The 14,640-nt window shown below is 39.0% G+C and overlaps 1 protein-coding gene across 1 annotated transcript in view; it reads right to left on the bottom strand.

Moving 5' to 3' along the window:
- ITGA1 (integrin subunit alpha 1) overlaps positions 1-14,640 on the bottom strand; it is a 74,805-nt gene that overhangs the window by 13,911 nt on the left and 46,254 nt on the right. The window contains exons 10-21 of the mRNA XM_066339078.1: positions 14,290-14,363; positions 13,174-13,318; positions 11,860-12,002; positions 9,658-9,801; positions 7,144-7,398; positions 6,546-6,676; positions 4,451-4,614; positions 4,114-4,250; positions 3,067-3,177; positions 2,408-2,493; positions 2,087-2,222; positions 1,022-1,102 (exon numbers count right to left, since the gene is read on the bottom strand). Of these exons, the coding sequence (XP_066195175.1) occupies positions 1,022-1,102; positions 2,087-2,222; positions 2,408-2,493; positions 3,067-3,177; positions 4,114-4,250; positions 4,451-4,614; positions 6,546-6,676; positions 7,144-7,398; positions 9,658-9,801; positions 11,860-12,002; positions 13,174-13,318; positions 14,290-14,363 (1,607 nt within the window). The remainder of the gene's footprint in view (positions 1-1,021; positions 1,103-2,086; positions 2,223-2,407; positions 2,494-3,066; positions 3,178-4,113; positions 4,251-4,450; positions 4,615-6,545; positions 6,677-7,143; positions 7,399-9,657; positions 9,802-11,859; positions 12,003-13,173; positions 13,319-14,289; positions 14,364-14,640) is intronic.

The following is a 14,640-nucleotide window of genomic DNA, read 5'->3' as shown; positions in this document are numbered from 1 at the left end:
CTTTATTACAAAGTGGTCCACGGAAAGCTGTCCTAGATATTCATATAGCTTTAGAAAGGAATATATTAGGGATGTTTATCAGTGAAATCAGAGATGAATTGATTTCTGAATGCAAAGAAAACTGTGAAATTTCTAAATTTGGGGCTTTATAGCTACAAACAAACTAACAAGCAAAGCATGAAAGGAAAATGTGAAAAGTCCAGTAAAGCTGGGAATGGAACACTGTGGGCAGAGGCATTGGACAATACACTTATTTGGCTTCAAGAAGGTAACAGCTGACTTAATCCCTACAAGTCCAAGACACAAGCTGGAACGTTTGTGTGGGAGGCAGTGTAAGAACACATCTCTCATGATCCACCTTGTGCATGACAGAGAGGCAAAACAAGAAACTACCAGGAAAGACTGTCTTATTTGTATGCAAACTGATATTTCCCAATTCAAGACCTAAATCTTAAGCTAAGGCTTTTTGAAGTCTTAGCTTAACTAAAGCTCCCTCTCCATTCCAACAAGAGATACAGGCATCACTGGAACTGTTCAAGATGGAGTTTGATTTTAAGTGGACTACTTGCTGGAAAGTCCTCTCATTCCCCACAGAGCAGGGGTGACATCTTGATGCCTAACTTTGGTGCTACCAAAGTTAGCACTTCCACATAAACATTTTCTCTGCAATCAAGGGACTACATAATAACTAAACTTATGGGCTTCAGGCTGTGGAAAGCCTTGAGACAGACACTTCTGGCCACTTGTGAGCCACTTGTGTGTCACTTGCATTCTGACAGCATCCAGGATGGCAGTAGGCATCTATTACATCCTCACCTACCAAATCTGACTGCCCAGGTACTGAATATCTGATGGTTTCCCATCTGGCTCTGTGCAGCTGATGTCAAAGACTTCTTGAGGAACATTCACAGAGAATTTTTGGGATGAACACGAGAGAAAAGAACTTCAGAGGTGATATGAACTGCCCTGCACTTAGAACAACATGGGTTAAGGAGAACTTGCATGCAGGAAGAATTTTTACCTCTTCTGCAGGTTTTAGAAATGGATATCCCACTTTACAGGTGATGTTGTGATTAGATTCACAGCTATCTTTCTGTATATCCTGAAGGGAAAAAGACAGTGAAAACAAGGCCTTGAGTACACTCCTTTCAAATACTGACTGAGCATCAGAGACCTGTTGAACACATATACCACTGACACTTTTCACTATCAATATATTGTAAGAGTCAAAGCCTTAGCTGAACTAGAATAACAATATGAACAAATTCTGCAAGACAATTTTCATGTATGGACATTTATACCTATTACTTACTATTATGCCTTTCCAATGCTAGTGTTTGGAACATTCACAATTATATACCTACTGGACATAATGCAAATAAGTCATGGCGTCTAGCAATCAACATACCTATAATTACAAAGTTTTCAAATTTTGTAGAAGTTTTCCTAATGTAGAGATGAAAGTCACATTCATACTCCATCAATTATTCCCGTAGAATCAGCAAAAGTGCTATGGATCCCTGACTTCTCCTAATGTGCAGCATCAGGACTGCTGACAGAAAAGAAACTGCTCTAAATGCTTCCCATCTGAACTGAGGTGTGTTTCTACCATATCTGCTGAGGCAGGAAGGAAAACAGCCACTTTTGGAAATGCTGTCTGAGGTAGGGGAGATGCAGGCACTGATATATCCTGTCCTACCATGACAGTGCTTTTTCTACAAATGTGCAAAAGTAGAATTCTAGAGGCTCGGGGGTTCTACTGACAAAGAACAAGGCATTTCTGGCTCTCCAGATGTACAGGTGAGTCACAATGCTGATGTTTGTCTAAGAGGGGGGCACTTATTTTAGTGCCATTGTGAAATTTGCATCTGTATTTTATGGACAGGGCTGGCAAGAGTCTCCACTCATGTAAAAAAAAAAATACACTCCTTTAGAGGAGTAAGCAAGAAGAGCAGCCCTGGGAAATCTCTTTAAAACAACTGAAATGATGCCCAAGCAGTCAAATTAAGGTTTAATAAAAAGGCTTCTTCATATCTCTCTAGCATTATATGTTATGATAATTGTGATAATATGAAAAAAATCCTACCTCAATGCCAGCAAAAATAATATTTGGAGAATATTGAACCAAAACTCTGGTATTATAGGCACTGTCTTTTTTGTTCTTCACAGAGAGCTGGATGGTGAACTTATCATTGCGTGACTTTACAATGAATGGAGAAGAGCTGTAAAACAAATTAAGAATGTTGGACATCTTAACTATTAAATCTGTTTTTACCATAAAGAGAAACTTCTATCAGCCTCCAGACTATCTTGCTTCTGAATTAGAAAAGAAACCCTGGCCGAATTTGTAACTCCCAAAGAAACTTTGTAGAGATACCAAGCAATAGATTAAATCCAGTTTAGTTACCTGTCCCCAGCTATGCTTGCTTTTACAATCAGAACAAGATCTGAAATGCATTTATTTTTGGCTCCACAATCTTTTGTAAAAGGAATCTGCAAAATAAAAAAAGTTTATTCCTAATTTTATTACATTTATTATCAAATACTTGCATTTTAATGCTTTATCTCATTTTATGTAAGCCCTTCTGTTTAATAATCAAAGAAGTCTTCCGTAATATTAACCAGTTAAACATGCCAACATCTTGTAAAATTCTTGGATGAAACATCAGCTTTTTCATCACTCCTTTCTACATGATTCACCTAGATTTTGAAAAGAGGCATTGATAGAAGTATGAATGATGGCAAGCACCACCAAAGTAAATGGGTAACACTCCTCTAAAAACTGACAATAAACCTAAAACCTGACAATAAAATAGTTGGTAACTCTCTTCTACTTTCATTCAGATGAAGATAGGAGATATGGACAGCTTTGAAAACCCAGCATGGTTCACAAGCACATTGAATCAAGCTTTTCTTTCCTGAATACTCATTTGGAGGAAACACCTCCTGGACAGGCTCAATGATTCCCCCTCTCTAGCCAAACTGGGGGCAATAGTTTCAGCTCTTGTGTAGGCTATGATACTTATCTTAAATACATTGGTTATTGATACAGACTTTCTGACTTACGTATTCTGCTATTGAATTTGGCAAGTTGCTATCAAGAACAGGTCCACTCTCTGGATCAGAAAAATTAAATTCCAGCAAAACCTTTACTGAGTCCTGAAAATCCGGCTTATCCTAGAACATAAAGAAAACAAAATTGCTGTTATGGAAATTCACTTTAGTATCTAAGGAGGTTAAAAAGACCTAAAAAGTGTTGAGGTAAAATATTTTTCTGTCACACTTGCCGTTCTTGCTAGAGAAACATCTGAATGCTTGCAGTTGATGATGACACATGCAGTGTGCCAGGCATTCTTTATAAATATTTACTAAGGTTTTTGTGTATCTTACTACAAAATTTCACATAGCCTGAGTATGTCCGACAGAGTTTAGTTAAAGAATATCTCAAGTGTTGACTCACAGACTTTTCTCTTCTAGTTGTGCTCAAAGGATCAGCAAGATAAGCATCAGCAACATTACCTTTTGTGAAGTCAAACTTAGGACTGCTGTTTGGTGAAGAAAATTCTGGGTATCATTTTCCATTAGTTTTGCAATAAGATACAACTGTGAAGTCACTAAGCATTTTAAATGTGGGTAGCTTAACAGTATGCAATTCCATTCACCCCACACATTAGCTGCAATCTGGGCAAATTCACACTCACAGTTGCTAATCATGCTTCTGTTTTGCAGTGAATAAATACTCTCTATTCCAAACCTAAAAGTTTATTTGCTTATTTTATTAGGAGGAATTGAACCAATATGCAAACTGAAATTTTCTCTCATGCTCCTGCTTAGTTTTGAGTGCACCTAAACTGCTAACCATGACAGCTGCTTGATTCCAGCAAAAAAGGTATGCTTTTTCTTAAGACAGAGACATAGCTAAAAAGGCTGTACATATAAGTAAATTGTTAATACATGCATAAATAAATAACCCTAGGTTTTAAAAAAATTATGTACACTTCTTAGAGATTATTTCTGGACTCAGATATTGTTGTCCAATTTGCAATTAATGGAATACATACTTGGGTAACCCTAGTGTCAACACGAGAAAAAAACTTTAAATGATTTACTTGCCAACATGTAGAAGTTATGTTTCGTACATTCTGACCCTTTGACAGTTATATTTTTTTGCATTTTTCTCTCATGGCTTTCTGTGAACAGGCTTCGAGATATCTGTCTTTGTGCATCAAGGGTAATCCAATACTGCAGACCTGCAAAGGAGGTCAAGATCAATATTATGGAACATATTTGAAGCACTTTGCCTCGACATTCTTTTTTTCCCCAAATATCTTAGAGGCATTTTGAATACTGAATTTAGAAAAGCAGAATTCCATTTTTTAATTAATAAATGCATGTGAGTGTGGGAGTTTTATGGCTTAAAGCTTCCATAGCTTAGTGCTTATCTACTTACTGGATTCGAATATATCTTCTTTTGACTTTAGTCTGGTCTTAAAACAAATTGTGGCATCTATGCATATTGTTTTTCTTATATTTATCTGACAATTTTGTTGTTGAATATTGATGCTTTTAGGTATAAATTGCATGGAAACATTTACTTCAGCCACATCACGAGACCTTAAATAAAACACAAAGAAAATGCTTGGAAACAAGAGCAGCAATTTTTTTAAATTTAAGAATGAACCTACAAAATATGAAGCATTCAGCATTCAGATACAAACACAGAATCACAGATTCATGGCATTGTTTAGGTTGGAAAAGACTTCAAGATCATTTGAGACCAACTGTAAAAAACCGTATAGATAAGAAGAAAAAATTCCTTAATATTCTTTGGAAAATAACAGAAGCATAAAATCCCCAATTGAAGTGATATTCCTGTGGAACAGGTTGATGGCGCCATGCTGCAGCACAGTAGCAGGCACAGCATTGCCCATGTGCCAATTAAGAGGCCATCTATTATTCCATGTCGTCTGTCTTGGCTGTTGATGCTACAAGAACAACTGGCAGTTGCAATGCCAGTTGCACTTCTCTGGCACATTTTCAGTCTGCATTTGCCTTTCTCCATTTAGGAAGATTACTGCATGTCTGTTAACTGCCATCACAGAGAGAACTCATCAGACAACCAAAAAGTGAGCAACAAAAACAGGAGGCAAAGAAATGTCCGCAGTAGCCAAAACCTATAAAGCACTAGAGGATTTTTTAAAGGTCAGCTATAAAAAGGGAGGGAAAGCCCCTGAAGAATTGGGAAAAAGAGCAACATGATGATCTAGAAGAGTAATGAAATATCCTATACATACTAATATACTATATGCTATATAGTATATCCTATACCTATTACCAGTAAAAGAGGAATTGTGGAGGAAACAGATTTCTCCGCAGTGCTGTACTTGTTTCAGAAAAGATACCAGGTGAAATATTTCCAAAAGCATTTAAGGAACTCTACAGAGGCAGGCTCACTTTAAAAGAGACTGAAGGCATAGATCTATTGTTGAGAGTATCACAGATGAACATAATATTATAATAAGTTGGAGGATAGCAAGCCATCTCTCACGTTGTGAGTAGACAAACAGGCTAATATTTGTCCCTGTTTTTTTTCCACTTTAAATGTCTTTCACCCCTGCAATGCATTCCTGTCTCATTCCTTGTGTGTGATTCAGTTCCCTTTTAGCCATGAGATGCAGCATGTCAGTGTACTAAACCAGCAAAAAATTTAGCTGGCAAAGTAGCTTTACTCAGAATTGTGGTCTCAACAATGCAGTGAAGGGCATTGCACTGTGTTTACACATGGAACATTTAGAAAGAAACTTCCAGCTGAAGTTCAGAAGAAGCTGGGAGCTTGAGGATGGTAGCCAGCCTTGATCATCTACCAGGTGAGTTAGGTGAAACAGGATGGGGAAAGCAAGAAGCTGGATTAACAATTTCCTTACCAGAGACAGAAATAGTTTTAGTTGTGGTTTAGAAATAATGTTTAAGATTAGGATTTAATGTTTACAATTGTTTGTCTTCTCCCTTAAAAATTGTATTGCTCACTACTAGATCTGAATCATACTCTTATATAAAAAAAAGGAATTGACTGTTAAGCAGAAGGCTTAGTTTAATTTTACAGATTTTCTGTAGGGACTCAAATGAAAGTTTTCCTATTAAGAAATAAAATAATTTTTCTTAGTGACTCCTTTATATTTAAATATGTTCTTGACATTGTTGATAAAATATTATGCAACATATTGTGAAAAAGAGAGAAATTCAGGTTTTTCCCTATTTTACTTAGTGCCACACTTGGAATCAGTTACTATTTTGAAGGCGGTCTAGGAGGACAAGTTCTTCATATTAGGCTAGCAAGCTTTCTATAACATTTTTGTATTTATAACAGTATACGTTAAGTTTTATGCTCATTCCTCTAGAGGGATGTGAAAATATGAATAGTTGCAGTCAGTGTCAAACATGAGATGAAACCAACAACCTTACGAAGTCCAAGCAGTTATGCATGCAAGTTACACTGGTACCCAAACAATTTTTTTTGTCCTGAGAGTTTCTGTGAGTCTCCGTACCAGAAGAGGGCAGCCCCACCAAGGCCTCCAATGGTAACATCAATCAGCCCGTCGTCGTTTAAATCCATTTCTCCGTGCACAGACTGGCCAAAAAATTTCACTTTTTCCCCGTCTCCACCTGATGCAATACGCTGTGAAAAGCAAAAAGAGGTTAATGCAGTACACTTTGAAGGGTTTTGTAACAGTCAAGATGCATTTCATGGCAGTGAGATGGGGTTTAGACTCTTCAACTACATTAAATTTTCATTACAATACTCCTAAAACAGTTACCATGGTGATGAACACACCGTAAATTTTCAGATTGCAAAATATCTGCTTTTCTGGCTGTTCAGAAAACGTCAGAAGGTTTCTAATGAAAGCATGTGAATTTTTTTTAACCAATATTAAGACTTGGATTCAGTTAAATCAGTATGAGTTTAAAAGCATAAAGCAATTTTGAAAAAGAAGCTGTTACAACTGGTCAAGTAACAGAGCCATCCTCTGCTGGGAAGACAGGATTACATACATTATATGTACTGTATGCATTGTATACATTGTACATATTATATACATTACATACATTAGAGCAGCCAGCAACTTGTGGTGTTTTACTTCATACCTGTGAATATTTTTTACTGATTGCTTTGCCACGGCCATGATAAATATAAACAGCTCCCCTATGGTCATCTTCTAGGGGAGAGCCTATCACAATGTCATTGTAGCCATCCAGGTTGAGGTCCTTCACTGCAGCAATTGCGGTCCCGAAGCGTGCACCACAAGGCTCGTTCTTAAGAACTTTGCAGGTGTCCTGTTTTAATGGTGAGCAGCACGTTTGCTTCACAGGTTCAAGGCTCATCTGATATTCAAACTTTGTCTGTAGAAGAGCAGATTTAGAGTTTGTGAATTTCCACCCAACATTTCAGCAATGCAGACTTTTAAGAGCTCCTGTCCAGAAGACAAATGGATGAATTAAACAGAACTAGTGATTACGTTCACTGTAGAAACTGTGATTCTACAACTATAATTCAAGGGTTCTTTCTGAGCAGTGTGTGGCAGTAACATCCTTGCTCTCTTTCTGCATATTTCTCAAAATTAGAGGTTCACAGGAAAGCACAGTGTCATAACAATATTTGGATGCTATTGCAAGTAAACTACTTCATTCTTTAGGCAGTATAAAGAGTTCTTCTAAAGGCATTCTCTAAATCTGAGAAGTTAGCCAAGTTTCTAATGAAACACAGATGGTAATACTGTTATTCCAGAACAAAAGATAGCATTTCTTTTACAAAGACTAAATTTTGACTCCAGTAGACACATACACTGTGGTCTAACATACATCTTCTGATCCAGTGTGTATCCTGGACCAAAACCACACAGATATTAGGGCAGGTAAGCAATCTTTCCCATGAATGCCATGTTAGAAATAAGCAGTAGCAAGTTACTGCATCTCCTTTATTGGGAGCTGGATAACAGTAAGCAAAGGAAAAACAAATTTCAAACCCTACACTACTGGAGGACATGGAATTCTTGTTTTCTCATCAATCCTAGTCATCAGCAATTGTTGTTGGCAACATGCATGTAGAGACTGTAAGAATTCCTTGTCAAAAACATCCAGTCTCTCTAGGTCCTTTTCTTGAAATAGGATTTTAGGAACTCATCATTACAAAGGAGAGGAGAGGAGAGGAGAGGAGAGGAGAGGAGAGGAGAGGAGAGGAGAGGAGAGGAGAGGGAGAGGAGAGGAGAGGAGAGGAGAGGAGAGGAGAGGAGAGGAGAGGAGAGGAGAGGAGAGGAGAGGAGAGGAGAGGAGAGGAGAGGAGGAGAGGAGAGGAGAGGAGAGGAGAGGGAGAGGGAGAGGGAGAGGGAGAGGGAGAGGGAGAGGGAGAGGGAGAGGGAGAGGGAGAGGAGAGGAGAGGAGAGGAGAGGAGAGGAGAGGAGAGGAGAGGAGAGGAGAGGAGAGGAGAGGAGAGGAGAGGAGAGGAGAGGAGGAGGAGAGGAGAGGAGAGGAGAGGAGAGGGAGAGGAGAGGAGAGGAGAGGAGAGGGAGAGGAGAGGGAGAGGGAGAGGGAGAGGGAGAGGGAGAGGGAGAGGGAGAGGAGAGGAGAGGAGAGGAGAGGAGAGGAGAGGAGAGGAGAGGAGAGGAGAGGAGGAGAGGAGAGGAGAGGAGAGGAGAGGAGAGGAGAGGAGAGGAGAGGAGAGGAGAGGAGAGGAGAGGAGAGGAGAGGAGAGGAGAGGAGAGGAGAGGAGAGGAGAGGAGAGGAGAGGAGAGGAGAGGAGAGGAGAAGGAGAGGGAGAGGGAGAGGGAGAGGGAGAGGGAGAGGGAGAGGGAGAGGAGAGGAGAGGAGAGGAGAGGAGAGGAGAGGAGAGGAGAGGAGAGGAGAGGAGAGGAGAGGAGGGAGAGGAGAGGAGAGGAGAGGAGAGGAGAGGAGAGGAGAGGAGAGGAGAGGAGAGGAGAGGAGAGGAGAGGAGAGGAGAGGAGAGGAGAGGAGAGGAGAGGAGAGGAGAGGAGAGGAGAGGAGAGGAGAGGAGAGGAGAGGAGAGGAGAGGAGAGGAGAGGAGAGGAGAGGAGAGGAGAGGAGAGGAGAGGGAGAGGAGAAGGAGAGGGAGAGGGAGAGGGAGAGGGAGAGGGAGAGGAGAGGAGAGGGAGAGGAGAGGAGAGGGAGAGGAGAGGGAGAAGAGACTTATAAAACTAATAAAGTGAGGTGTATCTGGTATAATCCTCAAACTAGTCAGACATTTTAAAGCTGTTGAATGTATGCAGTTTAGCAGTAGGTTTCTAAGCAAACCAAAAGGATACAAGAGATGACACTTTTAGAATGGATGAGCTTTATTGTTCCCTAATCCATGAAAGCAAAAAAAAAGTGATAGAAAAGTAATACTATAAATCTGTATCTATGCTAAACTTGAGCCTGAGCTATAGGGTATAGTATTTATTTACATAATACACTCCATTCTCAAACAAGAGTTTGAGAATGAAGTTGAAAATGAAGTTGCATTATAATCTCAGTTGTCAAAACCATTTTCCCCAATTTTCAACAGGTCAACCTCCCCAGTTCAAACTACTGTATTTCTTTAAAATAAGGACAAGAAGGAAGTAAAGAACATGCTGCATTCCTGTTCAATAAAAACCATCACTTTACCTTGTTCAGATTATAAACATATACCTTCCCTTGCTCCTCTTTCTCAGTTCCCATATACATAGGAGCTCCAACAAGAAGAAGGTCTGTAAATGAGTCTCTATCAATGTCAACTGTGGTAATAACACCCCCAAAATATGATCCAATCTGTAGAAAAACATAAAGCATACATCAGAGACAAGAGTCAGCAACATCATGCTGCATTTCCTTTTCAGAGACCTACTTCCTGCTTGCAACAACATTTATTACCACTAGGCAGAAATTTTCTTTACTAGCTATGTGTTTTGTTTTTTTTTGTTCTGTTTGTCTTTGAAGCTTGTTTTCAGTTTTAGCATTTGTTGCCTGATTTTTTTTTTTTTTTTTATTAACAAGTGGGCCATTCAACTTTCAACTCTTCTGAGTTTGAAAGTGTAAATGGGTGCTATGGGGAGCAGGAGCTCTTAAGACAGCACTGGAATAAGGGTATCATGGGGAAGCTAGTTTCCTCTTCAAAAAACAAGTAAAAAAGCTTGGACAAAAGCTCTGAGACAGGTTAGTCCAGATAGTTGCCAAAAATTCTGAAGTTGTTAATTTCCAGAGGAACAAAATCTACATGAAGAGATGGATACATTCATAGATCAGGTACAACCTATAGGATTTATCTGATTACATTCAATTCACAGATAAGCAAGATACCCTGGACTTCCTTCATACTCAGCAGGAGAAGCAGCCTCTTCTAATCTAAAATACATCTCCTCTCACAGAGATGCTTCAAGTAGTCTCAAGATGTCTCAAACCTTAAAAATCACAGAATCACAGAATGTGTCAGGCTGGAAGGGACCACAGTGGGTCATCTGGTCCAACCTCCCTCCTGAAGCAGGGTCATCCCAGAGCATATGGCACAGTGTTGGATTATACCCTATTTTGACTCAGAGATGGGGAAACTGAGAGGCGTTTTGAAAACTTTTATTTTCAGTCTCATGTGAAGGGTGAGACAGTACAGATGTTACAGTTCACGCCATCACAATCAGATGCCAACTATTTCCTAATTACAATACATTATAAGCATTTCTTGGCCTATCGGCTTTTGCCACACAATTATTTAATGCCTTAAAGTCAATAATTTAAAATCACCCTTCGTGGGTCCTACTACAATGGCACCTTTCATAGTTCTATTTCTCCAAAGTATCTAGTCTTATTTGCAAGGCCATCATTTGAAACTTGTTTCCAGTTCCATTTCTCTTTCAACAATGTCTGTCCTATTCCATGGCATTTCTAAGTCAGCATTTCTTATCTCAAGGTTTGCATACAGATGCACATTATGTCAGGCTTTGAGAATTCTGTACAAATCTATTTCCCACAGCACAGGATTGTGTCCAGATGCTTCTGGAATATCTCCAGTGAGGGAGACTCAAAACCTCTCTGGACAATTCATCCAGTGCATGGTCACCCACAAAGTAAAACATTTCTTCCCCATGTTCATGTGGAACTTCCTGTTCATCAGTTTCTGCCCTTTGTCTCTTGTTGACAGACAGGGATGGGGTCCCCTCTCAGTTGTCTCTTCCTCAGGTGTACAGGCCCAGCTCCCTAATAACTACTTTAGTTTATTGACTCTAAAATGTTAGTTTAATTGACTGATTAATTGATTGATTGATTAGCTGAGTTGCAGACATCAGCTATATAGATGAAAATTAGGTAACCTGAATGCTCCTGAGAGAAGCTGATACTGCAGCCTGGGGAGATGAGAATAGGCAGGTCTTTCAGTTCTCATAAGCATAATATCTTAATAATACAATCCTTAATTATGCAATTACATGGGGATTTTTCCTCCTACCGCAATAGCTCTCAGTGAGCTGCTACTCAGAGTAACAAGTAACTGTTAACTACTTCAGTTTATCTCAGAAGATGCCCTTGCACAGAACTTTTATTGTCAAAACTTCTTCCTGCCAGTGTCATGCTCTTCCACTCCGCAGACATAAAAAATTGCGCATACAGAGACAGCAACCACTTTGAGACTGGTGAAGATTTAACCCTCAAAGACAAAATTTCCAAGGATCTACCATACAGTCCACTTTGTATTGCTAATTATACCAGAGGATCTGCCTAAATTTTCTTTCTGACCTTGCTTACAACTCCCAGTTTCATGTGTTCTTTGAACGAGTCATTTGAAATACTTATTTCTTCTGCTATATTCCTTTTGTACGTTAATTGTGAGTGCATACTTACTTGCTCTCCATTTAATCTCTGAATCACTTGCACCTCTTTTCCTTCCATCTTATAAATGATAACTTGGCCAGTGTGATTGTATCTTGGCTGCCCGGCTATGTACAGCACACCTCCAGGTGTCAGCGCTGAATTCACAGTATATCCTAGACAACAGAAAGAAATCAAGGTGCAATACACACAGAATGCATCAGAAATACTTGCTGTGATGCAGAGCCTTTGTAAGGTTTATTCCACAACTAGATGTTTAGCCCTATTCATGGTAGAGAGAAACAGCAGTTAATTAAAAGGCCTTTTGTTTGTTTGTTTGTTTTTGTCTACAGTCTCAGAGTGAGGAGCACCACTGAGTTGTTAAACCTGTTCTCAGGCTGGTGAGCCATGTTCACTTTGCCATTCTCAAACAATGCAAGAAATAACTCATGAATAGATGGTTGAAAAGCTACTTTCAAAGAACAGTTTTCACTGGCTCACTGTCAACCTCACAGAGTTTTCAAAAAGTAATTCTAGGGCATTTTGAAGGTACCTCTGTTCTGCTTAATATTAGCAACAATTTAACAACTTTGGTGAAGAGAGACTTAAAAATTTTGCAATGAAATCAAAACCGTGAAAGAGTTGCAAGTATTATGTGAGGATACAGACTTAATCTTTACCGAGATTATTTTACCAAAATTACTTCACCAAATTGGAGTTGTAATAAAAGGCAACAGCTAAAGACATTTGGCAATGAGGAAAGTGTACTTAGGGAAAAACATTAAAATATTCTAGCATTAATCCTTTGCCATTGGAAGTATGATTTGAATAAGATAACAGAGCAAAGAGAAACCATGAGGTATAGAAAGCAAGACCTAGAGAAGAGAGCAAGGCCACTAAAGCTTTTTGGTAGAAAAATAACCTACCAATATGTGAAACATTATTATAAAAAAAGATGTTGGCCTTGTTGGTTTTGTCCATTGAGTGACAGAAAACAGCCTAATTTTAAGCAAATATTAGGGCTTAGCATTGTATAAGACTTTTTAACTACCAAGGCATAGAAAAACTTGATAAGAATATTACACGAATCTGTGAAATCTTCTTTGAACAGATTAAACATCTCTTTTGGGGAAGTCTGGATATACTTAGGTCTGTGTTTGGACTTGTTTTCTAGTCGTAGGAGGTGTTATATATATATTTTTTTAAGAACATGAAAATCAGAGAGTAGACTTGCTCCTAGGCTTCTGAACTATGAAATATTCTGTAAGATACTCCTTTTGAATGAGCTTTTAGAGAGGTCTTGTAGCATTTGTTGAAAAGTATTGTAAGTTGGGCTATTTCTCTTACCTAGGTAGGCTGCAAGAGGTTCATTTCTCTCTGAACGCCTATCACGAAAGGTGTCATTAGTTGGCATTGAAATGCCACTGTCTTTCACCATGAGCACCGTGCCATTCCAGTCATATGCTCCAACTGCTCCAAGCATGATCCAGTCCTTAAGGAGTGTAAAACAAAAAGCCGGTTCTCTATGTGAATCATCTCTTCTCTGTGTGAATCATCTTTAGATATTCATGGTTCAGGATGCTCATGTTTGGCTAATGCTTCCTGCATACCTACATAGTTAGCCTTGCTTTTCCTATTATGGTACAGATCCTACAGTCACAGGCTCATAGAAAGGCTTAGGTAGAAATGTCCTCAAAGATCCTCCAGTTCCAACCCCCATTGCCATGGGCAGGGATGCTACTAACTAGACCAGTTTGTTCAGAGCTCCGTTCAACCTGTCTTTGAGCACCTCCAGACATGGGGCATCCACAGCTTCTCTGGACAATCTGTTACAGTCCCTTATATTGCTCCATGTAAAGAATTTCTTCCTAACATCTAATCTAAACCTCTGTTCCTTTAGTTTAAAACTGTTCTCCCTTCTCTATTGATAGCTACCCATGTAAAAAGTCATTCTCCCTCCTCAGAAGCCTCCTTTTATAAGCCCTCTTTAAATACTAGATGGCTGCTCTAAGATGTCCCTGGAGACTTCTCCAAGCTAAATAACTCCATCTCTCTGAGCCTGTCTTCACAAGACAGGTGCATCTGGTCATCTTTGTGGCCCTATTCTGAAATTGTCTTTCAAGTTAAAACATTGCCCCTTGTTCTCTCACTAAAGGCTCTGGTAAAAAGTTTTCCTCAATTTTTCCTAACACACTTTTAGGCTATCGTCCTGATAGAAAGTGCTGTGGGAACATTAAGTTTAGAGCTCATGTGAGATATATACTTACTCTTTCAAGGTTTTGTTGTTCATAAATGTTCTTTACATACATTTTACAAAATAGGTAACTAGCTTATAGGACACTCCAAAGCTTCCAACAGCAAAGAGGACTATACAAAGAAATCTGAAACTTATTCCAAATTCATGGAACCACCAGCAAAAATCTACTTTGTAAAATAACTTCTATTTTCAAACACTTTGTTTACCTGAGAATAGTGAGCACTGAAACCAGCTTGAGACATTTCCATTTCAAAAGAGGAGGCCTGCTGGTCTGTTGTTGCTATTGAACAGAAAAAAAGTTTCGAAAATAAATTTGTTCCCATCTTTAAAAGTAACTGAAGAGTGTTATGAAAATGAACATATGATAGTAAAGGACAGCATAATTAACTAATCTATTCAGTGAATATAGTTTACCATATATTTTTATAACAAACACAGAAATAAAGTCTCATGTTGAATGCTACTATTAAGAACGGGAATTTCCATTTTAAGATCATGTCTCAGAACTTGTCCAACAAAGTTTCTGGGCTAAAACTGACCAGATTTGAACTCAGGCT

The sequence above is a fragment of the Sylvia atricapilla genome, chromosome Z, assembly GCF_009819655.1.
Source record: "Sylvia atricapilla isolate bSylAtr1 chromosome Z, bSylAtr1.pri, whole genome shotgun sequence".
Taxonomy (NCBI): Eukaryota; Metazoa; Chordata; class Aves; order Passeriformes; family Sylviidae; genus Sylvia; species Sylvia atricapilla.
The sequence above is the reverse complement of the archived record's forward strand: the minus strand, read 5'-3'. Positions and strand labels throughout refer to the sequence as shown.